Here is a 26,999-nt window from a genome sequence, read left to right as displayed (position 1 = left end):
AAAAGAAATGGGTGCTAATAGGCTGCAGGAGATCTGCTGATAGAAAAGAAATAGGTGCTAATAGGCTGTAGGAGATCTGCTGATAAAAAGAAACAGGTGCTAATAGTCTGGAGGAGATCTGCTGATAGAAAAAAAATAGGTGGTAATAGTCTGCAGGAGATCTGCTGATAAATAAATAGATGCTAACAGGCTGCAGGAGATCTGCTGATAGAAAAGAAATAGGTGCTAATAGGCTGCAGGAGATCTGCTGATAGAAAAGAAATAGGTGCTAATAGGCTGCAGGAGATCTGCTTATAAAGGAAAAAAGAAAAGAAATAGGTGGTAATAGTCTGCAGAAGATCTGCTTATAAAGGAAAAAAAAGAAAATAAATAGGAGGTAATAGTCTGCAGGGGATCTGCTGATAAAGAAAAGAAAAATAAATAGGTGGTAATAGTCTGCAGGAGATCTGCCGATTAAAGGAAAGAAAAGAAATAGGTGGTAATAGTCTGCAGGAGATCTGCCGATAAAGGAAAGAAAATAAATAGGTGGTAATAGTCTGCAGGAGATCTGCCGATAAAGGAAAGAAAAGAAATAGGTGGTAATAGTCTGCAGGAGATCTGCCGATTAAAGGAAAGAAAAGAAATAGGTGGTAATAGTCTGCAGGAGATCTGCCAATAAAGAAAAGAAAATAAATAGGTGGTAATAGTCTGCAGGAGATCTGCCGATAAAGAAAAGAAAATAAATAGGTGGTAATAGTCTGCAGGAGATCTGCCGATTAAAGGAAAGAAAAGAAATAGGTGGTAATAGTCTGCAGGAGATCTGCCAATAAAGAAAAGAAAATAAATAGGTGGTAATAGTCTGCAGGAGATCTGCCGATTAAAGGAAAGAAAAGAAATAGGTGGTAATAGTTTGCAGGAGATCTGCCGATAAAGGAAAGAAAATAAATAGGTGGTAATAGTCTGCAGGAGATCTGCCGATAAAGGAAAAAATGACAAGAAATAGGTGGTAAGAGTCTGCAGGAGATCTGCCGATATAGAAATAGGTGGTAATAGTCACATGACAAGTCGCCCCCCCCCCATGTTTCCCAATGGGTACCATTCATATCTGTGCGACTTCAAGAAATTCCTGCACTACTTTGGTCTGACTTTCATGCGACTTGAGGGCCTTAGACTTCAATGTAACCCCTCTAAAGTAGCATGAAAGTCGCACCTGAATGTTGTACGTGCGACTTTGTAGAGCAGAAACAAGTCACATGTACAACATTCAGGTGCGACTTTCACTCGATTTTGGAGGATTTACATTGAAGTCTATGGCCCTCAAGTCGGACTATAATAGTGCAGGTGATGCGACTTCTCGCACAGATATGACCCATTGGGAATCATGGAGGGGAGCCGTTTACAGTCCATGTCACATGACTTCCTATGGGACACGGCCACATCTCTGCGTTTTTTGGAAAGGGTCAGGGACTGTTTTTGTTTCTATAGACTTCAATGGGAACTCTGCAGAAACGCAGGAGATACCGAATCGCAGCGATGAGCAGAATATACGTCACAAACGGTACATTGTAACTATGTAACACCAGCAGCAGGAGGGGAGGAAAGGCTTGGTGACCTATCAGCTGGCTCTGGGTCACGGGGTCACCACAGGGAATGCCACGAATCCGGTATACATGGATATATACACGTTGGACGCATGCCACTCCACGCACAGCAAATTTAACCGCCTCCCACCCGCCATATAAGGAGATGATGGGCGGGCGATCTCTCATTCTGGGAGGATGTCATATGGTATCCTCCCACTCTAGCTGCACAGGTGCGGTGATAGGTGGTGCGTTGTGTCCCTGGGATGCAGCGGATCACCGATCGCAGTAAAGAGCCAATGGCGTAGGCTATATCGTGATCAGCTCTGTCCAATCACAACTGATCGCATGTAAACAAGGAAATGATGATTATCGGCACTCCTTTCCTCACGCTGACAGTGCTGGAGGAGAGGAGAGCCAGTCAGCGACATTCCTCAGAGGGGACATCTACACTGATCATCAGCACAGCTCTATCCGTGCCCATCAGTGCCACATACCAGTGCCCATCAGTACCACATACCAGTGCCCATCAGTACCACATACCAGTGCCCATCAGTGCCACATACCAGTGCCCATCAGTACCACATACCAGTGCCCATCAGTGCCACATACCAGTGCCCATCAGTACCACATACCAGTGCCCATCAGTGCCACATACCAGTGCCCATCAGTGCCACATACCAGTGCCCATCAGTACCACATACCAGTGCCCATCAATGCCACATACCAGTGCCCATCAATGCCACATACCAGTGCCCATCAGTACCACATACCAGTGCCCATCAATGCCACATACCAGTGCCCATCAGTACCACATACCAGTGCCCATCAATGCCACATACCAGTGCCCATCAGTGCCACATACCAGTGCCCATCAATGCCACATACCAGTGCCCATCAATGCCACATACCAGTGCCCATCAGTACCACATACCAGTGCCCATCAATGCCACATACCAGTGCCCATCAGTACCACATACCAGTGCCCATCAATGCCACATACCAGTGCCCATCAGTACCACATACCAGTGCCCATCAATGCCACATACCAGTGCCCATCAGTACCACATACCAGTGCCCATCAGTACCACATATCAGTGCCCATCAATGCCACATACCAGTGCCCATCAGTACCACATACCAGTGCCCATCAGTACCACATACCAGTGCCCATCAATGCCACATACCAGTGCCCATCAATGCCACATACCAGTGCCCATCAGTACCACATACCAGTGCCCATCAATGCCACATACCAGTGCCCATCAGTACCACATACCAGTGCCCATCAGTACCACATACCAGTGCCCATCAATGCCACATACCAGTGCCCATCAGTACCACATACCAGTGCCCATCAGTACCACATATCAGTGCCCATCAATGCCACATACCAGTGCCCATCAGTACCACATATCAGTGCCCATCAATGCCACATACCAGTGCCCATCAATGCCAGATACCAGTGCCCATCAATGCCACATATCAGTGCCCATCAATGCCACACACCAGTGCCCATCAATGCCACACACCAGTGCCCATCAATGCCACATACCAGTGCCCTCAATGCCACATACCAGTGCCCATCAATGCCACATATCAGTGCCCATCAGTACCACATACCAGTGCCCATCAATGCCACATACCAGTGCCCATCAATGCCACATACCAGTGCCCTCAATGCCACATACCAGTGCCCATCAATGCCACATATCAGTGCCCATCAGTACCACATACCAGTGCCCATCAATGCCACATACCAGTGCCCATCAATGCCACATACCAGTGCCCTCAATGCCACACACCAGTGCCCATCAATGCCACATACCAGTGCCCTCAATGCCACATACCAGTGCCCATCAGTACCACATACCAGTGCCCATCAATGCCACATACCAGTGCCCATCAGTACCACATACCAGTGCCCATCAATGCCACATACCAGTGCCCTCAATGCCACATACCAGTGCCCATCAGTACCACATACCAGTGCCCATCAATGCCACATACCAGTGCCCATCAGTACCACATACCAGTGCCCATCAATGCCACATACCAGTGCCCATCAATGCCACATACCAGTGCCCATCAATGCCACATATCAGTGCCCATCAATGCCACATACCAGTGCCCATCAGTACCACATATCAGTGCCCATCAATGCCACATAAAAGTGCCCATCAGTACCATATATCAGTGCCCATCAATGCCACATACCGGTGCCCATCAATGCCACATATCAGTGCCCATCAATGCCACATATCAGTGCCCATCAGTACCACATATCAGTGCCACATACCAGTGCCCATCAGTGCCACATATCAGTGCCCATCAGTGCCACATATCAGTGCCCATCAGTGCCACATATCAGTGCCCATCAGTACCACATATCAGTGCCCATCAGTACCACATACCAGTGCCCATCAGTACCACATACCAGTGCCCATCAATGCCACATACCAGTGCCCATCAGTACCACATATCAGTGCCCATCAATGCTAAAAATCAGTGCCCATCAGTACCACATATCAGTGCCCATCAGTGCCACATATTAGTGCCCATCAGTGCCACATATCAGTGCCACATATCAGTGCCCATCAGTACCACATATCAATGCCACATACCAGTGCCCATCAATGCCACATACCAGTGCCCATCAGTGCCACATATCAGTGCCCATCAATGCCACATATCAGTGCCACATATCAGTGCCCATCAGTACCACATATCAATGCCACATACCAGTGCCCATCAATGCCACATACCAGTGCCCATCAGAACCACATATCAGTGCCCATCAGTGCCACATACCAGTGCCCATAAGTGCTCATCAATACCACATATCAGTGCCCATCAATGCCACTTATCAGTGCCCATCAGTTCCACATATCAGTGCCCATCAATGCCACTTATCAGTGCCCATCAATGCCACATATCAGTGCCCATAAATGCCACATATCAGTGCCCATAAATACCCATCAACGCCACATATCAGTGCCCATCAACGCCACATATCAGTTCCCATCAATGCCACATATCAGTGCCCATCAATGCCACATACTGTATTAGTGCTCATAAGTGCCCATCAGTGCCACATACCAGTGCTTATCAATGCCTTATCAGTGCCCATCAGTGTCACTTATCAGTGTCCATGAATGCCACACATCAGTGCCCATCACTACCACATACCAGTGCCCATAAGTGCCCATCAATGCCACATACTGTATTAGTGCCCATCAGTGCCACTTATCAGTGCCCATCAATGCCACTTATCAGTGCCCAACAATGCCACATATCAGTGCCCATCAATGCCACATATCAGTGCCCATCAATGCCACATATCAGCACCCATGAGTGCCCATTAATGCGACTTAGCAGTGCCACATACCAGTGCCCATCAATGTCACTTATCAGTACCCATCACTGTCACATATCAGTGCCACTTAGTGCCCATCAATGTAACATATCAGTGCCCATCAATTTCACATACCAGCGCCCATAAGTGCCCATTAATGCCACTTATCAGTGCCTATCAGTGCCACATACCAGTGACCATAAGTGCCCATCAATGCCATATATTAGTGCCCATCAATGCCACATCAATGTCACATATCAGTGCCACTTATCAGTGCCCATCAATGCCACATATCAGTGCCCATCAGTGCCACATATCACTGCCCATCAGTGCCACATATCAGTGCCCATCAATGCCACATACCAGTGCACATCAATGCCACATATCAGTGCACATCAATGCCACACATCAGTGCCCATCAATGCCACATACCAGGGCCCATCAATGCCACATATCGGTGCCTATCAGGACACATCAATGCCACATCATCATAGCTGCCTTTCAGTGCCAACTATCAGTGCCATGTCAGTGATGTCAGTCAGTGACACCTATCAGTGATGCATATCAGTGCCCAGCAGTGCCAATTATCAGTGCTGTATATAAGTGCTGCCTTTTAGTGCCCATCAGGATGACTGTCAATGCCCATCAGTGCCACCCATCATTGCTGCCTATCAGTGCCACATATTGCCCATCAGTGCTGCCTTTCAGTGTCCATCAATGATGCCTGTCAGTACCCATCAGTGCCTATCAGTGCAGCCTCATTAGCACACATCAGTGAAGGAGAAAAATTACTTATTTACAAAATTTTATAACAGAAACTAAGAAAAAAACTTTTTTTTAGTATTGTTTAACAAATAATAAACCCCAGAGGTGATTAAATACCACCAAAAGAAAGCAGAAAATTTGCCTGGGCAGGAAGGGGGTATAAGTGCCCGGCAGGCGAGGGGTTAATGGCCCCCCAGTCTTAGTCTGTAGGGTTCAATATTGAGTTGGCCCCGCCCTTTGCAGCTATAACAGCTTCAACTCTTCTGGGAAGGCCGTCCACAAGGTTTAGGAGGGTGTCTATGGGAAGGTTGGACCATTCTTCCAGAAGCACATTTGTGAGGTCAGGCACTGATGTCGGGGGAGGAGGCCTGGCTCACAGTCTCCGCTCTAATTCATCCCAAAGGTGTTCTATGGGGTTGAGGTCAGGACTCTGTGCAGGACAGTCAAGTTCCTCCACCCCAAACTGGCTCCTCCATGTCTTTATGGACCTTGCTTTGTGCACTGGTGTGCAGTCATGTTGGAACAGGAAGGGACCATCCCCAAACTCTTCCCACAAAGTTGGGAGCATGAAATTGTCTAGAATGTCTTGGTATGCTGACGCCTTAATTGTTCCCTTCACTGGAACTAGGGGGCCAAGCCCAACCCCTGAAAAACAACCCCGCACCATAATCCCCCCTCCACCAAACTTTACACTTGGCACAATGCAGTCAGGAAAGTACCTTTCTCCTGGCAACCGCCAAACCCAGACACCTCCATCAGATTGCCAGACAGAGAAGCGTGATTGGTCACTCCAGAGAACATGTCTCCACTGCACAGGTGTCTGTAGGCAGTGTCTCTAGCTACTTGCTCTCCTGAGGATTCCCCCTCTTCTCGATCAGGCCATTTGTTGCGTTACAGTGCTGCCTTACTTTAACCAACAATTGCACGGTCATGCAACGCTGCACCCAAATTACATTTACGTCCTTTTCTTCCATGAATTGAGCTTTCTTTCGGTGGTATTTGATCGCCTCTGCATTTTTTATTTATTGCGCTATAAACAAAAAAAAAAACCCAATATTTTTGCTATTAAACATGTCCAGAAAAAAATGTAAAAAATCAAATTTCATCATAAATTTAGGCCAGAATGTATTCTGCTCCATGTCTTTGCTAAAACAAAAATCCCAATACCTGTAAATTAATTGGTTTACGTGAAAGTTATAGCGTGCACAAATGGCGGTATAGATAATGGGATTTTTTTTTTTTCTACTAGTAATCAGTGACTTTTAGTGGGACTGCGGGGTACATTCTGACACTGGGGGGGAACTGACTTGGTGTCACTGACACCCCAGTGACACCAATACAGTAATCAGTACTTAAAAAATAAAAGCGCTGACACTGTACTAATGGCACTGGGCAGGAAGGGGTTAATGTGAGGGGCGATCAAAGGGTTAACTGTGTGCTGGGAGTGTTTTACTCGGTAGTGGTGTCTGTGTGCTTCACTGTAAGCACACTGATCAGGATAGCTGTACTGTGCACAGCCGTCCCAAGCAGTGTGCTTGAGCTGACAGGTAGGAAGATTGTAAGCAAAACAATCTTCCTCCCCGTCAGAGATGCTTAGTAATCACCGCACGCCGGCGGGTAATTTCCGGCCAGGACCCGGTGATTGACATCCATGGTGGCGCAGGGGCTCACATGCGCCCCCTACCTGGAAATGCAAAATCATGTACAGGTGCCGCCCTGTCACAGTATATCTGCTATAGGGCGGCCCGTAAGCGGCTAGAAGGATGACTGAAAGAGGTTGGGCATCCGCCTTCTCACCATTCCCATGGATAACACAGCCTCCTAGGAACAGGGTTCTTGCACAGGCTCCTGGCTGTTTGCAGAGAGTTACCACCTGATGGCCTGTCAGCGCAGCGCAGTGCACAGTGAAAGCCAGACAGTCCTGATGCAGAGAAGCTGATGCAATCCCAGTGTGGTGATCGGTGTCAACGCTGTGCTGAACTGGTATGCAGCGTCCCACAGTAGTAGCCAGCAATCAGTCTCTGGAGGAGAACGGCACTCCCCCTGTGTTCAGCTCTGAATCCAAGAGAACGAGCCAGTCCCTTGTTGTAGAATATATCCCAGCAACTTTGTGGTTCATCAGCTCTCTGGTAGTTGTTGTTCACTCAGCACTCAGGAATACAAAAGGTATTGGCTATAGGACTACAGGTCCCAAGATCCTCTGCTGTCAGAAGAACTGTATCCACTCTGCTAACAGGAAGTGATGTAGCAGTCCCAGTCCTTGGCACAAGTGGAGGGGGGGGCGCAAAAGATTAATCATTGTCTCACCTATAATGTCCCTGAATGCATAATGATGTAGCTGGCACCTGGCTATGTATGCTTGAGTAGAAGTTGGCCAGAGGTAGGACAGCAAATAGAAGAGGCTTAAATCAGGAGAGATGTGAAATGCGTTTCCCAGTAATGAAAATGAGAGTGTAGCATCGGAGACGCTGTCATGATGAAATGAACCAGCGGTAGGACAGGGTGTAGTCACCTTGATTAGGGTTTATGATTGGGGGCACAAAGCAAGTGCTTTCCTGCACTAAAAATGACAGATTTGACAGCTGAGATACAGCAGCAAAAAACCTGTTCCAGTGGCAGGACAGTACGTAAGCATCTTATTTGTTGTCCCAGCGGTGTGGTGGTCATGGTGGTGGACACACAAGTCGGAACGAGGATCTGGGAACATTCACCTAAGGAAGGAAAAGGGGACACCTTCATTGGGACTTTCACAGATATGATTATTATTTTACACTTATTATTATTTTTGTATTTCAATGGTTTTTATTAATTTATAAACATTTCAAGAAAACATGAGCAACAATATTTTATTGTTTTATTTTATTATTTTACGCTTTGATCATTATTTTGTGGGCACAAAGCAAGTGCTTTCCTGCACTAAAAATGACAGATTTGACAGCTGAGATACAGCAGCAAAAAACCTGTTCCAGTGGCAGGACAGTACGTAAGCGTCTTATTTGTTGTCCCATCGGTGTAGCGGTCACGGTGGTGAACACACAAGTCAGAACAAGGATCTGGGAACATTCACTTAAGGAAGGAAAAGGGGACACCTTCATTGGGACTGTCACACATATGATTAATATTTTACACTTTTTTTTATTTTAATTTTTGTATTTCAATGGTTTTTATTAATTTATAAACATTTCAAGAAAACGTGAGCAACAAGATTTTATTGTTTTATTTTATTATTTTACACTTTGATCATTATTTTGTGGGCACAAAGCAAGTACTTTCCTGCACTAAAAATGACAGATTTGACAGCTGAGATACAGCAGCAAAAAACCTGTTCCAGTGGCAGGACAGTACGTAAGCGTCTTATTTGTTGTCCCAGTGGTGTGGTGGACACACAAGTCGGAATGAGGATCTGGGAACATTCACTTAAGGAAGGAAAAGGGGACACCTTCATTGGGACTGTCACACATATGATTATTATTTTACACTTTTTTTTTAATTTTTATATTTCAATGGTTTTTATTAATTTATAAACATTTCAAGAAAACGTGAGCAACAAGATTTTATTGTTTTATTTTATTATTTTACACTTTGATCATTATTTTGTGGGCACAAAGCAAGTGCTTTCCTGCACCAATACCTTCATTGGGACTGTCACAGATATGATTATTATTTTACACTTTTTTTTCATTTTTGTATTTCAATGGTTTTTATTAATTTATAAACATTTCAAGAAAACCTGAGCAACAATACTTTATTGTTTTATTTTATTATTTTACACTTTGATCATTATTTTGTGGGCACAAAACAAGTGCTTTCCTGCACTAAAAATGACAGATTTGACAGCTGAGATACAGCAGCAAAAAACCTGTTCCAGTGGCAGGACAGTACGTAAGCGTCTTATTTGTTGTCCCAGTGGTGTGGTGGACACACAAGTCGGAATGAGGATCTGGGAACATTCACTTAAGGAAGGAAAAGGGGACACCTTCATTGGGACTGTCACACATATGATTATTATTTTACACTTTTTTTTATTTTAATTTTTGTATTTCAATAGTTTTTATTAATTTATAAACATTTCAAGAAAACCTGAGCAACAATATTTTATTGTTTTATTTTATTATTTTACACTTTGATCATTATTTTGTGGGCACAAAGCAAGTGCTTTCCTGCACTAAAAATGACAGATTTGATAGCTGAGATACAGCAGCAAAAAACCTGTTCCAGTGGCAGGACAGTACGTAAGCTTCTTATTTCTTGTCCCAGGGGTGTGGCGGTCACAGTGGTGGACACACAAGTCGGAACGAGGATCTGGGAACATTCACTTAAGGAAGGAAAAGGGGACACCTTCATTGGGACTGTCACACATATGATTATTATTTTATACTTTTTTTTCATTTTTGTATTTCAATGGTTTTTATTAATTTATAAACATTTCAAGAAAACGTGAGCAACAAGATTTTATTTTTTTATTTTATTTTTTTACACTTTGATCATTATTTTGTACTTTATTGTTCAGTGTTTGGGTCCAATATAGAGCACTATTATTTATTGCATAACTGCATATTTAAGAATTATTTATGTTTAATTTATAAGAGATCACCAGGTATAATTTTTTTTACTTTTGCTATTAGGAGAGGATATCCTGTTAAAGTGTTTTCTGCATTACTTTTATGATTCAAGCACTTGCGCGGCTCGATTTAGTTATTTACGAAAACTTATTAACCACTTCCGCTCACCCTATAGCAGAAATACTGCTACAGGGCGGCACAGATGCGCAAAATCACTTGTATATTATTTATTTCAGGTACTTATATAGCGCCGTCAATTTACGCCGCGCTTTACATATATATTGTACATTCACATCAGTCCCTAAACCTCAAGGGGTGTACAATCTAAGGTCCCTAACTCACGTTCATACATACACATATTAGGGCCAATTTAGACAGGATCCAATTAACCTACCAGCATGTCTTTAGAGTGTGGGAGGAAATCAGATTTCCTGAAGGAAGCCCACACAGGCACAGGGAGAACATGCAAACTTCAGGCAGATGGTGCTGTGGTTGGGATTTAAACCAGTGACCCTAGTACTGTCAGGCAGAATTACTAACCACTGTAATGCCTATATATACATATATATATATATGAATATATATATATGATTTAGCAGTTCCTGCAAGGGGGCATGTGCAAGCGCCCTACCCACGTTAGACTGTCAATCACCGGGTCCTGGCCAGTGATTTCCCGCCAACACCCAGCGTTTTCTGAGGATTTCTGACAGGGGAGAGACCTGTATGTAAACAATAGAGATCTGTTCCCTGTCAGCTCCTGTACACTGCTTTGTATGGCTCTGCATAGCAGTGTGCTCACAGTGAAAGACACACACCACCCCCCTAGTAACACACACCCAGCACACTGTTAACCCTTTGATCACCCCTCATGTTACCCCTTCCAGGATGTAGGTGTAGATGGATTTGTCCGCTATTTCCTGAGCGGGCTGCGGCTGTATGGGTTGGCCACTTTATAAAAGGAAAAGCAGATATGCTCCACCTCCAGTTTGTCCAGCCATACCACTGCTTTTTCTTACAGCACCTGCTCTCCCCCTACTACTTCCTCACAAAGCACCTGCTCTCCCCCTACTACTTCCTCACACAGCACCTGCTCTCCCCCAACTACTTCCTCACACAGCACCTGCACTCCCCCTACTACTTCCTTGCACAGCAACTGCTTTCCCTCTACTACTTCCTCACACAGCACCTGCTCTCCCCCAAATACTTCCTAACACAGCACCTGATCTCCCCCTACTACTTCCTCACACAGCACCTGCTCTCCCCCTACTACTTCCTTACACAGCACCTGCTCTCCCCCTACTACTTCCTCACACAGCACCTGATCTCCCCCTACTACTTCCTCACACAGCACCTGCTCTCCCCCTACTACTTCCTCACACAGCACCTGATCTCCCCCTACTACTTCCTCACACAGCACCTGATCCCCCCCCTACTACTTCCTCACAAAGCACCTGCTCTCCCCCTACTACTTCCTCACACAGCACCTGCTCTTCCCCTACTACTTTCTCACACAGCACCTGTTTTCCCCCAAATACTTCCTCACACAGCACCTGATCTCCCCCTACTACTTCCTCACAAAGCACCTGCTCTCCCCCTACTACTTCCTCACACAGCATCTGCTCTCCCCCTACTACTTCCTCACACAGCACCTGCTCCCCCCAACTACTTCCTCACACAGCACCTGCTCTCCCCCTACTACTTCCTCACACAGCACCTGCTCTCCCTCTACTACTTCCTCACACAGCACCTGCTCTTCCCCTACTACTTTCTCACACAGCACCTGTTTTCCCCCTACTACTTCCTCACACAGCACCTGATCTCCCCCTACTACTTCCTCACAAAGCACCTGCTCTCCCCCTACTACTTCCTCACACAGCACCTGCTCTCCCCCTACTACTTCCTCACACAGCACCTGCTCCCCCCAACTACTTCCTCACACAGCACCTGCTCTCCCCCTACTACTTCCTCACACAGCACCTGCTCTCCCTCTACTACTTCCTCACACAGCACCTGCTCTCCCTCTACTACTTCCTCACACAGCACCTGCTCTCCCCCTACTACTTCCTCACACAGCACCTGATCTCCCCCTACTACTTCCTCACACAGCACCTGCTTTCCCCCTACTACTTCCTCACACAGCACCTGCTCTCCCCCTACTACCTCACACAGCACCTGCTCTCCCCCTACTACTTCCTCACACAGCACCTGATCTCCCCCTACTACTTCCTCACAAAGCACCTGCTCTCCCCCTACTACTTCCTCACACAGCACCTGCTCTCCCCCTACTACTTCCTCACACAGCACCTGCTCTCCCCCAACTACTTCCTCACACAGCACCTGCTCTCCCCCTTCTACTTCCTCACACAGCACCTGCTCTCCCCCTAATACTTCCTCACACAGAACCTGCTCTCCCCCAAATACTTCCTCACACAGCAAATCTGCCTCGCATATTTCAGGAAGTAAATGGAAAGCCTAACTAATATTGATAACCATATGCAGAAAAATAATTCCGGGTGTGGGTTCCTGGACCTGCGCTCACCTGCAGCTGTGTGTCCCAATAGAGAACAATGGAACTCAGGCACATGGAAGCACGCTACACCTGTGTAGGAAAATACGGCCCTGTACAAGGTATGCAGATAGTAACTCTATGTGGACAGGACCTATCTCTTCCTACACACTGATAATATGGCTGCTGTGAGCCAACACTTTTGAGAGGGCGGGGTTATCTATTCCTTCACATTATTGATGAGCACAGGCTAAGCAGTGCATTATGGGTTGTTCCAGATCAAGAGCACACACATTGTAAAAAAAAAGAAATTGTTGTCGGCTGTCTTCTCCTCCTGCCTCCAAAGCGAGCTACTTACTGCATAGGCTCCCATGCCACTGCGCTCCTGAGCCAGGCTATGTGCATCCATAGACACGCACAGCATGGCTTGGCCCCTCCTCACAGAATTTGACTGACAGCAGCAGCAGGAGGCAATGCCTAGCGCTGCTTTCAGTCTGTCCTCTGAGAAGGGGAAGAGAGACCAGTGCTGCTGCAGATGGACACAGTGCTAGATCAAGTAAGGGCTCAGGTAAGCACTAATGGGGGGGAGGAACAGCTAATAGAAGGTTTTCTACCTTAATACAGAAAAAACTAAAAATTTAAAGTGCTGAACCACCTAAAACTTCCCCCTAAACTTGTCATTTAAAGGATTTGTGTATTCTTATGTTCTCCACAGAACTGTGAGAGAAGGACCCTAAGCAAGAGTAGTTCAGAGACCAAACAGACTTTACCTTCTGATTCTAATTTCTGATCAGAGAAGAGGACAGAGAGCAAGAAACCCAACAAACATCACTTTCCACTAGGACATGTATATGTGTATATATATATATATATATATATATATATAAAATATATATTTAAATGGGTTGTTTATACTGTATATTACAAAATATATGAAGAATATTTTTAAAAATATATTTTTTTTAAATATTTTCTTCAGATTTTTTTTAACATTAAAAAAGTAATTTTAACATATATTTTTCCTATATTTGTAAATGCATTCCAAAAATTTAGATTTTTATTTTTAAAGACATACAGCATATTTGAAATGTATTTTGAAAAATATTTTTCATATATTTTGTAATAAAAAAAATCAATACCGTCCAGATAATTCTCCGCTATCTGTCTACAGAGCGACCCCCATAGATCACATGACTGCATCAATGAGGATGGAGGAGGACTGGAGTCACATGACTGAGAGGATACTAAACCTCACCCTGGAGATCATCTACCTGCTGACCGGAGAGATGAGGAGGATTCTGGGAGGTCACTTGACATCACTCTTATCTCTATTAATAAAATACAGACCTGACCGGAGAGGTGAGGAGGATTCTGGGAGGTCACATGACATCACTCTTATCTCTATTAATAAAACACAGACCTGACCGGAGAGGTGAGGAGGGTTCTGGGAGGTCACATGACATCACTCTTATCTCTATTAATAAAACACAGACCTGACCGGAGAGGTGAGGAGGATTCTGGGAGGTCACATGACATCACTCTTATCTCTATTAATAAAACACAGACCTGACCGGAGAGGTGAGGAGGATTCTGGGAGGTCACATGACATCACTCTTATCTCTATTAATAAAACACAGACCTGACCGGAGAGGTGAGGAGGATTCTGGGAGGTCACATGACATCACTCTTCTCTCTATTAATAAAATACAGACCTGACCGGAGAGGTGAGGAGGGTTCTGGGAGGTCACATGACATCACTCTGATCTCTATTAATAAAACACAGACCTGACCGGAGAGGTGAGGAGGATTCTGGGAGGTCACATGACATCACTTTCATCTCTATTAATAACACACAGACCTGATCGGAGAGGTGAAGAGGATTCTGGGAGGTCACATGACATCACTCTTATCTTTATTAATAACACAGACCTGACCGGAGAGGTGAGGAGGATTCTGGGATTCTAACATGATATTCATATTGGTTCCTCAATACAGAGATTTCCTCTTCTGAAGTCAGGTGATCATATGACCATCACAGTGCCTCCATGTGACTCCCTAAACCCTGAGAGACACAACATGGAGAAGATTGTAGAAGTCACCAAGAAGATGATGGAGCTGCTGACAGGAGAGGTGAGCGGTGCCGGGAATTCTGGGACATTCTCCAGTAACAGACAAGGGATGTGTCTGGATGGTGACTGTATCATTGTGTGTGTCAGGTTCCTATAAGGTGTCAGGGTGTCACTGTCTATTTCTCCATGGAGGAGTGGGAGTATTTAGAAGGACACAAGGATCTCTACAAGGACATCATGATGGACAATCAGCCGCCCCTCACATCACCGGGTAAGAGGAGACTTTATTGTAAAGGAGAGAGCAGTACGGAGGATCCACCTAGATCCCCCATCATCTGATAAACACATAGAAACAATGGATTCAGTCAGTGTGTGTGTTTCCTACAGATGGATCCAGTCATGGGAACCCACCAGAGAGATGTCCCCGTCCTCTGTATTCCCGGGATTCCACACAGGAAGGTCACACCATCCCTCACCATCATCAGGTAGATGGGGAACAATCACTGATAGTATCATTAGGATCTGTACATTATCTGCATTGTTACCATTGATGGCATTTATATTATATATTCAGAGTGGAAACCTGAGAGATCCTAAAGTTGAGGTTAAAGAAGAGATAAAAGAGGAGGAAGATGAGGATGGGGGGATGGAGGAGTCAGAGCTTCTAAAAGAACACAAAGATCTGTACCAGGACACCATGGTGGAGTCATCCAGCTACAGGAACCCACCAGAGAGATGTCCCCGTCCTCTGTATTCCCGGGATTCCACACAGGAAGGTCACACCATCCCTCACCATCATCAGGTTGGTGGAGTTGAGGGTCTGGAACATAAAGTGATGGAACACTCTGACATGTGGAGACGATGTGTGGACTCTACAAGATGATATTTTCTATGTGATCTCACATCATAAATCCTTCTATATTACAGATGTTATTTCTGCCATTCTGTTGGTTTAGGGTGAAGATCTGATGAAGATGAAAGTTGAGGGTGAAGTAGAAGAGACGTATGTGAGGGATGATCAGCAATATACGGAGGAGGCTGGAATGATGAGGACATTCAAAGAGGAGGACACTCCTACAGAGATCAGCACAGGTGAGCCACAATATATTCTTCTGTTATCTCTGCTCTGTTACTGCTCACTGATTGGTCCAGAGTAGGGCGGGAGATGAGTGACATCCACCAGTAGCACAGATATAACACAGATTGTGCCCTTCTGAGGTTGGTTCCATTTTACCAGAAGCCTAGGCCTATGGTCACTTTTTCTTTGCTGAATGGTCTACAGGTCTGATATTTGAACCTCTTCATTACCAGACCCAGTGCCTAGCCTTGTGGTTGTGTGAAGAGCATGTCCCTCCCAGTCCCTATTGGTTCCTGCTCTTCTGGCAAGGCTGGGGACATGTAGAAGTGATCTGGGGGGAGGACCAAAGGACCTTTTACTGAAGAGGGGAAGTCACAGCTGGTTGGGATGTCTACAGAGAACATCTGCTCACCCAAATCTACTTGATCCAGATGGAATCTTGATTTAAGTGAACTAATCCTCTCATATCTATTGATCATGTTTTTATATTTCCAGGACATGTCATCAAGAAACCCTCAAAGGATCGTCTCACTTTATCTCCAGGATGTAAAATGGAAGATGAGGAGATCACAAGAGATTGTGCCGGAGAAAGGACAGTGAGCTCCACTATGGATGGTGGACTTCACAGTGTGGATGGACCATCGAATGCCTCTGACTCCGAGCAACCTTGTACTGTGAGGGATGGGGCCGGAATTCAGGGGGAGGAGAAACTTTCCTATCCTGAATGTGAGGAAAGTTTTGACTCTGAATTAAGTCTTACTGTACATCAGAGCTTCCACAAAGGCAAAAAGCTGTATTGCTGTTCTGAGTGCGGGAAATGTTTTTCAGAGAAGTACAGTTTTTACAGACATCAGAGGATTCACACGGGGGAGAAGCCGTATTCCTGTCCTGAGTGCGGGAAATGCTTTTTACAGAAATCAGACCTTGTTAGACATCAAAGATCTCACAGAAAGGAGAAGCCCTTTTCCTGCCCTATGTGCGGGAAAGGTTTTTCACAGAACCCAGACCTTGTTATACATCAAAGATCTCATACAGGTGAAAAACTGTATTCCAGCCCCAACTGTGGAAGATCTTTTTCACAGTTATCCCATTTTTACACACATCAGAGGGCACACACAGGCGAGAAGCCGTATCCCTGCCCTGAGTGCGGGAAATGTTTCTCACAAAAATCAGACCTTGTTATACATCAAAGATCTCACACAGGCGAGAAGCCGTATCCCTGTCCTGAGTGTGGGAAATGTTTTTCAGAGAAGTCTAGTCTTTACAGACATCAGAGGATTCACACAGGAGAAAAGCCTTACTCGTGTCCTGAGTGCGGGAAATGTTTTTCACAGAAATCAGACCTTGTTAGACATCAGCGATCTCACAGAGGGGAGAGGCCATATTCCTGCCCTAAGTGCGGGAAATGTTTTGCACAGAAATCTGACCTTGTTATACATCAGAGATCTCACACAGGTGAAAAGCCATATTCCTGCCCTGAGTGTGGAAAATGTTTTTCACAGGTCTCCCATCTTTACACACATCAGAGATCTCACACGGGAGAGAAGCTCTTTTCTTGTTCTGAGTGCGGGAAATGTTTTTCACAAAAATCAGACCTTGTTATACATCAAAGATCTCACACGGGGGAGAAGCCGTATTCTTGCCCTGAGTGTGGGAAATGTTTTTCAGAGAAGTCCAGTGTTTATAGACATCAGAGGATTCACACGGGGGAGAAGCCGTATTCCTGTCCTGAGTGCGGAAAATGGTTTTCGCAGACATCAGTCCTTGCTAGACATCGAATGTCTCACAGAGGGGAGAAACTGTATTCCTGCACTAAGTGCGGGAAATGTTTTTCGCAGAAATCAGTCCTTAACAGACATCAGAGGTCTCACACGGGTGAGAAGCCGTATTCCTGTCCTGAGTGCGGGAAATGTTTTTCACAGAAGTCCAGCGTTACTGTACATCAGAGACGCCACACGCGGGAAAAACGGTTTTCCTGCCCTGAGTGTGGGAAGTGTTATCAATGGAAATCAGAGCTTGTTTCACATCGGAGATCTCACAGAATGGAGAAGCTGTATTCCTGCCTGTCAGAGATGTTCAGTAATCACCAGGCTCTGGCGGGTAATTACCAGGCGAGACCCGGTGATTGACATCCGCAGCCGTGAATGGCGGCATGGGTAAGGCGCATGCACGGCTTGCGCATGCCTCCTACCCGAAAATGCAAAATCACGTATATATACATGATTCTGCGCACAGGTGCCGCCCTGTAGCAGTATATCTGCTATAGGGCGGTCCTTAAGCGGTTAAATGACAATTGTGCGGTCATGCAACACTGCACCTAAATGAAATTTATGTCCTTTTTTCCCCACAAATAGAGCTTTCTTTTGGTATAAGGGGTTAACATGTGGGGCAAACAAAGGGTTAACTGTATGTGTTCTACTAGGGAGATATGCTGCTTTGTATTGCTCTGTAATTGCTGTAATTGGTGTTGTCAGAGCACCAATACAGTGATCAGTCTCACATAGAAGAAAAATATATTTTAAATATATTTTAAAAATATTCTTCCCAAATATATTGACATAGAGTTTTGGCTGTATTCAATATATTTAAAATAATATTTCTATACATACATTTTCAAATATACTGTATGTCTTTAAAAGTAAATTTAATCTACATCTTTGGAATGCATTTACAAATATATGTAAAAATGACTTTTTTATATGTTAATAAAAATCTGAAGAACATATTTTTAAAAAATATATATTTTTAAAAATATTTTTCATATATTTTGTAATATATAAAAATCACATTACAACATGCAGTGTGTGTGTATATCTATCTATCTATCTATCTATCTATCTATCTATAATTTATTTATTTCAGGTACTTATATAGCGCTTTCAATTTACGCAGCACTTTACATATATATTCTACATTCACATCAGTCACAATCTAAGGTTTTTGGTTCAATTGTCCAATTACTTTTGGTTCCCTGAAAAAGGGGGATGGCTACTCTTAAGAGCTGTAATTCCTAAACCCTTCCTCCAATTTGGATGTACATGCCCTCAAATTACACCTGAGAGTGTGCACTTTCAGCCCATATCCATTATAGAACTAGAGCTTGAATGTTTTGGTAAATACATGAAAAATCTAAAATTGTGCCTGTGTCCAAATATATATGGACCTAACTGTGTGTGTGTATATATATATATGTATATGTGTATATATATATATATATGTGTGTATATATATATGTGTATATATATATATATGTGTATATATATATGTGTATATATATATATGTATATATATGTGTATATATATATGTATGTATATATGTGTGTATATATATATATATATATATATGTGTGTATATATATATATATATATATGTGTGTATATATATATGTATATATATATGTGTGTATATATATATATATATATATATACACACATACATATATATATATATATATATATATATATATATATATATATATATATATATATATGTGACAGTGTGGCGATCTGTCACCCTGGATTCTCAACAAGGCAGGTTGAGGGGCTCCAGGGTAAATGTTTGATATGGAGGAAAGTGGCTTTTCACCTTCCTCCTTTGTTTGTAAGGTCTGTTTTGGGATCTGGAGCCTGGAGATTTCAAAGAGATCTGGGAGGGATGAAATCTCCAATCCTGGGACCAGGTTTTGGGAATGGCCATTACACTGATTGCACAGGTGTGCACGGCTCTTTTGTAGGGTCAGGACCAGGGTTCTGGGCTCCACCCCGGCAGCTAGGAGTCAGCAGGGCTCCACTGGGAAGACAGGAGGTCACTGCCTGGAAGTCAGGTGGGCTTCACCTAGGAGAGGTGGAGGCCAAAAGCAGCAAGGGGCTGCTAGAGACTAGCTGTGTGCTAGTGGCCAGCGGTGTGCAAGAGCCGTGTCTAGAAGAAGTCTGCAGGAGGCAGACATCAAGCTGAGTATAAGCCAGGAGGCTGAATTTTGTTTTGTGTGATGGTGGATACCCCTGCGTGTGTTATTGAACTGTTTAATTTAAATAAAAGTGGGCTAAAAAGGCCCTGAAAAAGAAAGCGAGTAGCTGTGTGCGTTAACAAAGCTCTACCACGTTGAAGCGAGTTCCCACAATATACACACATACATATATATATATATATATATATATATATATATATACACACACACATACATATACATATATATATATATATACACACATACATATATATATATACACACATACATATATATACACACATACATATACATATATATACAGTATATATACACATACTTATACATATATATATATATATATATATATATATATATATATACACATACTGTACATATATATATATACATATATATATATATATATATACACATATATATATACACACAGTTAGGTCCATACATATTTGGACACAGGCACAATTTTAGATTTTTCATGTATTTACCAAAACATTCAAGCTCTAGTTCTATAATGGATATGGGCTGAAAGTGCACACTCTCAGGTGTAATTTGAGGGTATGTACATCCAAATTGGAGGAAGGGTTTAGGAATTACAGCTCTTAAGAGTAGCCATCCCCCTTTTTCAGGAAACCAAAAGTAATTGGACAATTGAACCAAAAAGCTGTTTCATGGCCGGGTGTGGGCTACTCCTTCGTTATTTCTTCATCAATTAAGCAGGTAAAAGGTCTGGAGTTGATTCTAAGTGCGGTATTTGCATTTGGAATCTATTGCTGTGAACTTACATCATGCGTTCAAAAGGAGCTGTCCATGCTAGTGAAACCGGCCATTGTAAGGCTTCAAAAACAAAACAAATCCATCAGAGAGATCGCAGCAACATTAGGACTGACCAAATCATTGTCAAAGTCTACAATCAAGAGAAGACTTCACGAGAGCAGATACAGAGGGTTCACCACAAGGTGCAAACCAGTCATAAGCCTGAAGAATAGAAAAACCAGATTAGACTTTGCCAAAAAACACCTAAAACAGCCAGACCAGTTCTGGAAAAGCATTCTTTGGACGGTTGAAACTAAGATGAAGCTGTACCAGAATGACGGGAAGAGAAAAGTGTGGAGAAGGCTTGGAACAGCTCATGATCCAAAGCACACAATGTCATCTGTAAAACATGGTGGAGGCAGTGTGATGGCATGGGCATGCATGGCTTCCAGTGGCACTGGGTCATTGGTGGTTATTGATGATGTGACAGAAGCAGCCGGATGAATTCTGCAGTGTTTACAGATATACTGTCAGCCAAATGCAGCAAAGTTGATTGGATGGTGCTTCACAGTACAGATGGACAATGATCCAAAACCAGGGGCAGACTGACAACTCATGGGGCCCCCGGGCAATTGGGGATCATGGGGCCAACTGTGTCCTTGCCCACACTCAAAACACACCCAAAAAAGCCTATAAAAGGTACCAGGGGCATTTAATGGGGCCCCCTACTGACCCCGGGCCCTTGGGCAGTGCCCGAGTGCTCGAATGGTAAGTCCACCCCTGTCCAAAACACACTGCAAAAGCAACCCAGGAGCTTTTGAAGGAAAAGAAGTGGAATATTCTGCAATGGCCGAGTCAGTCACCTGATCTCAACCCAATTGAGCATTTCACTTACTGAAGGCAAAACTAAAGGCAGAAAGACCCACAAACAAAGAACAACTGAAGACAGCTGCAGTTAGAGTCTGACAAAGCATCAGAGAAGAGGAAACTCAGTCTTTGGTCATGTCCATGGGTTCCAGACTTCAGGCAACGCATCAGAAAGGAGGAAACCCAGTCTTTGGTCATGTCCATGGGTTCCAGACTTCAGGCAAAGCATCAGAAAGGAAGAACCTCAGTCTTTGGTCATGTCCATGGGTTCCAGACTTCAGGCAAAGCATCAGAAAGGAAGAACCTCAGTCTTTGGTCATGTCCATGGGTTCCAGACTTCAGGCAAAGCATCAGAAAGGAGGAAACTCAGTCTTTGGTCATGTCCATGGGTTCCAGACTTCAGGCAACACATCAGAAAGGAGGAAACCCAGTCTTTGGTCATGTCCATGGGTTCCAGACTTCAGGCAAAGCATCAGAAAGGAGGAAACTCAGTCTTTGGTCATGTCCATGGGTTCCAGACTTCAGGCAAAGCATCAGAAAGGAGGAAACCCAGTCTTTGGTCATGTCCATGGGTTCCAGACTTCAGGCAAAGCATCAGAAAGGAGGAAACCCAGTCTTTGGTCATGTCCATGGGTTCCGGACTTCAGGCAAAGCATCAGAAAGGAGGAAACCCAGTCTTTGCTCATGTCCATGGGTTCCAGACTTCAGGAAGTCATTGCCAGTAAAGGATTCTCAACAAAAGATTACAAATTAACATTTTATTTATGTATATATTCAATTGTCCAATTACATTTGAGCCCCTGAAAATGGAGGGACTGTGTATAAAAATGGCTGCAGTTCCTAAAATCTGTACTTGATATTTATGTTCATCCCCTTGAATTAAAGCTGAGTCTGACAAAGCATCAGAGAAGAGGAAACTCAGTCTTTGGTCATGTCCATGGGTTCCAGACTTCAGGCAACGCATCAGAAAGGAGGAAACCCAGTCTTTGGTCATGTCCATGGGTTCCAAACTTCAGGCAAAGCATCAGAAAGGAAGAACCTCAGTCTTTGGTCATGTCCATGGGTTCCAGACTTCAGGCAAAGCATCAGAAAGGAGGAAACTCAGTCTTTGGTCATGTCCATGGGTTCCAGACTTCAGGCAAAGCATCAGAAAGGAAGAACCTCAGTCTTTGGTCATGTCCATGGGTTCCAGACTTCAGGCAAAGCATCAGAAAGGAGGAAACTCAGTCTTTGGTCATGTCCATGGGTTCCAGACTTCAGGCAAAGCATCAGAAAGGAGGAAACCCAGTCTTTGGTCATGTCCATGGGTTCCAGACTTCAGGCAAAGCATCAGAAAGGAGGAAACCCAGTCTTTGGTCATGTCCATGGGTTCCAGACTTCAGGCAAAGCATCAGAAAGGAGGAAACCCAGTCTTTGCTCATGTCCATGGGTTCCCGACTTCAGGAAGTCATTGCCAGTAAAGGATTCTCAACAAAAGATTACAAATTAACATTTTATTTATGATTATATTCAATTGTCCAATTACATTTGAGCCCCTGAAAATGGAGGGACTGTGTATAAAAATGGCTGCAGTTCCTAAAATCTGTACTTGATATTTATGTTCATCCCCTTGAATTAAAGCTGAAAGTCTGCACTTCAAATTCATTTGGATTGTTTTGTTTTAAATTTATTCTGGTGGCATACAGGGCCAAAAGTATGAAAATTGTGCCATGTCCAAATATATATGGACCTAAGTGTGTGTGTGTGTGTTGAAATATTTTGAATACGGCCATAATTGTAGTACTGTATTTCAAATATATGTCAATATATTTGGGAAGAATATTTTTAAAACATATATTTCAAATATATTTTTCTTCCATGTGGGGTGCTAATAAAAAGCAATGAGTAATGGTGGCGATCAGCGGGACTGCGGCGGGCATTCTGCCACTGGGTGGGAACTGACTAACTGCCACTGACATCCCCAGTGACACCAATACAGTGATCAATCCCACATGGAAGAAAAATATATTTTAAAAATATTCTTCTCAAATATATTGACACATATTTGAAATACTACAATTTTGGCTGTATTCAATATATTTCATTTTTAAAAACACATTTTCAAATATACTGTATGTCTTTAAAAATACTTTTAATCTACATTTTTGGAATGCATTCACAAATATATGGGAATATATATGTTAAAATAACTTTTTTTTATATGTTAAAAGAAATCTGAAGAATATATTTTAAAAAATATATTTTTCATATATTTTGTAATATATTAAAAACGTATTTCAACATACAGTATGTGTGTATATTATTATTATATTATTATACAGGATTTATCAAATCAAAATGGGGACAAGGTGCTTTGGGAGGGGAGCCCCCCTTCCCCAGGGCACCCTTCCATGTTGAAGGCATGTGGCTTGGTATGGTTCATGGGGGCGGCACTTGCTCGCCCTTCCCCCTTTCCTGACCTGTTGGGCTGCATGCTCAGTTAAGGGTCTAGTATGGATTTTGGGGGGATCCCCATGTCATTTTTAAAACATTTTGGCCTGGGGGTTTCCCTCAAAACCCATACCAGACCCGAAGGGCTTGGTATGAATGGGAGGGGGACCCCACGCCATTTTTTTTTTTTTTAATTTTAGTTGTCGGGCAATGCCAACAATTTCTTTTTCCATCCTGCTGTCAGTGGGGAACCCTACATATGGACAACATTTGTGTACATCGTGAAGCAGGAAAGAACTCACAGAAAGACTTTACTGTGTGAAAAGACCCTGATCACGAACCTGAGCCTCATCTCAGCAGTGTATGTACCATGACCAAAAAAAAATACTGGCCGATATACTTTTGCATCATGGCTTGGAGAACAATAAGTGATCTTTACGGCCTTATATGATCGACATGCCATTACAGAAATGCCAACCAAAGATGGACCTATTTTCCTCTTCCAAGAATGGTAGCACCTTAACTAGTTCACAAAGTCTATGCATTTCCTCCTGGCCATTTGATTCACAAGCTCCTGAACAGGTTAGCCCAGCAGTCACTGGCGGCATTTTGGTGGCTTTGATTCTTCCTCTTGTGCCAGATCAGCATCTATGGTCCCTTTTGTCTGCCACAGAGGCATCTAACTTGAATCCAGAAAAGCTACACAACGTACTAGCCTTTCTTCTGAAACTAAGTGAAAGCTTTCGGTGCTGCTCCAAACCAAAGTCTTGTCAGAAGGAAGGTGGACACCGCTCGCTCCTATCCCTGGAGTCCTGTGTTAATTGAATGGCCTCAGCTTTCGATCCCAGCCATACCCTCTAATGCATTTCACCCCACCCTTCAGGGGCTTGGTCATAGAGATCAAGCCCCCAGTGGGCGGGGTGAAATACATCAGAGGGCATGGCTGGGAGCGACGGCTGAGGCCATTCCATCAACACAGAATGCAAGGGATAGGGTCGAGCGGTGTCCACCTTCCTTCTGACAGGACCTAATTTAGAATTGCAGAGAAAAAATAGAAAAGAACAGGAATACAGATTCCCAAGCAGCTACCACTATACACTATATAGACAAAAGTATTGGGCCGCCTGCCTTTCCACGCACATGGACTTTAATGGCCTCCCAGTCTTAGTCCGTAGGGATCAATATGAAGTTGGCCCCGCCCTTTGCAGCTATAACAGCTTCAACTCTTCTGGGAAGGCCGTCCACAAGGTTTAGGAGGGTGTCTATGGGAAGGTTGGACCATTCTTCCAGAAGCACATTTGTCAGGTCAGGCACTGATGTCGGGGGAGGAGGCCTGGCTCACAGTCTGTGCTCTAATTCATCCCAAAGGTTGAGGGGTTGAGGTCAGGACTCTGTGCAGGACAGTCATGTTTCTCCACCCCAAACTGGCTCCTCCATGTCTTTATGGACCTTGCTTTGTGCACTGGTGCGCAGTCATGTTGGAACAGGAAGGGGCTATCCCCAAACTGATGCCACAAAGTTGGGAGCATGAAATTGTCCAAAATGTCTTGGTATGCTGATGCCTTAAGAGTTCCCTTTACTGGAACTAGGGGGCCAGCCCAACCCCTGATAAACAACCCCACACCATAATCCCCCCTCCACCAATCCTTTACACTTGGCACAATAAAGTCAGGCAAGTACCATTCTCCTGGCAACTGCCAAACCCAGACAGAAAAGCGTGATTCATCACTCCAGAGAACACGTCTCCACTGCTCTAGAGTTCAGTGGCAGCATGCTTTACACCATTGCATCAGACTCTTTCAGAGGCTTGGTTGCAGCTGCTCGGCCATGGAAACCCATTCCATGAAGCTCTCTACAAACTGTTGTTGGGCTCATCTGAAGGCCACACCAAATTTGGAGGTCTTTAGCTATTGACTCTGCAGACAGTTGGCGACTTCTACGCACTGTGCGCTTCATCATGCGCAGACACCACTCTGTCATTTTACGTGGCTTACCACTTGGTGGCTGAGTTGCTGTTGTTCCCAGTTGCTTCCACTTTGTTATAATCCCACTAACAGTTGAGCGTGGAATATTTAGTAGCCAGGAAATGTCACGGATGGACTTATTGCACAGATGGCCACCTATCACGGGACCACGCTTGGAGTCACTGAGCTCCTGAGAGCAACCCATTCTTTCACCAATGTTTGTAGAAGCAGTCTGCATGCCTAGGGGCTTGATTTTATACACTTATACACCCAATACTTTTGGTAATATAGTGTAGTTTATTGTATAAAAATCACAAAAAGTAAGCATTGCAAGTTCCACGTCTACCCCCTGCCAATACCAACCCTCTGATACAACCGTCAGCCAGTACCCCAGCGCCACCCCACACATTCAATCCCACAATCATGATGACTGCCACCCTATGGGAGCTGGAGCCCCCCTTCCCCCCACACCAAAATCCCTGACAGAGCTCCCCCCTGCTCCCTACACCCCTCCCATGTTCCACCTGAGCTACAAAAATCTACAGGAGTAGGTACAATGGGCACCCAGATAGTCAGTGTAAATAAACACAATAGGTGATTGTCAACCCCTCATGGACATGTTTCACTCCGGCCACCGGAGCTTCTTCTGAACATATTTGTAATAAATTAGAACTGGTTCTCAGTTCACTAAAAGGTCTCTACCATACAGGCTTCCACAAATACAGCCTGGGCAGTGGATAGATGCAATTCTTCAGAGTGGTTATATGGTTGGGAAAACATCTCTATCCTAAATGGAGCTGCAGATGGTGATGGACTACCTTGTTAAGTTTCCAGTCTGACCCACCTTCCTCCCTTGTCCTGTCTAATCTACCAACCTTCTCCCAGGAAGAAGAGGCACCTTAAAAGGGACCTGCTCTACCACCTACCTACGAGCCCCCTGAAGCTCACTGATCCATTCCTTCAAACAGAGAATTTAAAAAATCCCTCCAAGGCTCCAGACTATTTAACAGCATTCCAGCCACTAACCAGTGTTCACCAAAGCTCCTGATGGTGGCGATGGGTTTGCTGCATGTTGGTACCAAGTCACAGTCCTCACGATTGCCCCACAAGGAAGTGAGAAAGC

General features: G+C 44.2%; 1 protein-coding gene across 1 annotated transcript in view; it reads left to right on the top strand.

The window, feature by feature from the left end:
• Positions 1-18,620, top strand: part of LOC149460822 (uncharacterized) — a 41,749-nt gene extending 23,129 nt beyond the window's left edge. Inside the window, exons 9-11 of the mRNA XM_089679257.1 lie at positions 1,465-1,544; positions 15,773-15,908; positions 16,390-18,620. Coding sequence (XP_089535383.1) covers positions 1,465-1,544; positions 15,773-15,908; positions 16,390-18,023 — 1,850 coding nt within the window. The 3' untranslated portion in view covers positions 18,024-18,620. The remainder of the gene's footprint in view (positions 1-1,464; positions 1,545-15,772; positions 15,909-16,389) is intronic.
• The last annotated feature ends 8,379 nt before the right edge of the window (positions 18,621-26,999 follow it).

This window comes from Staurois parvus, unplaced genomic scaffold (assembly GCF_062004578.1).
Source record: "Staurois parvus isolate SC_StPar_1 unplaced genomic scaffold, SC_StPar_1.0 ptg000221l, whole genome shotgun sequence".
Classification (NCBI taxonomy): domain Eukaryota; kingdom Metazoa; phylum Chordata; class Amphibia; order Anura; family Ranidae; genus Staurois; species Staurois parvus.
The sequence above is the reverse complement of the archived record's forward strand: the minus strand, read 5'-3'. Positions and strand labels throughout refer to the sequence as shown.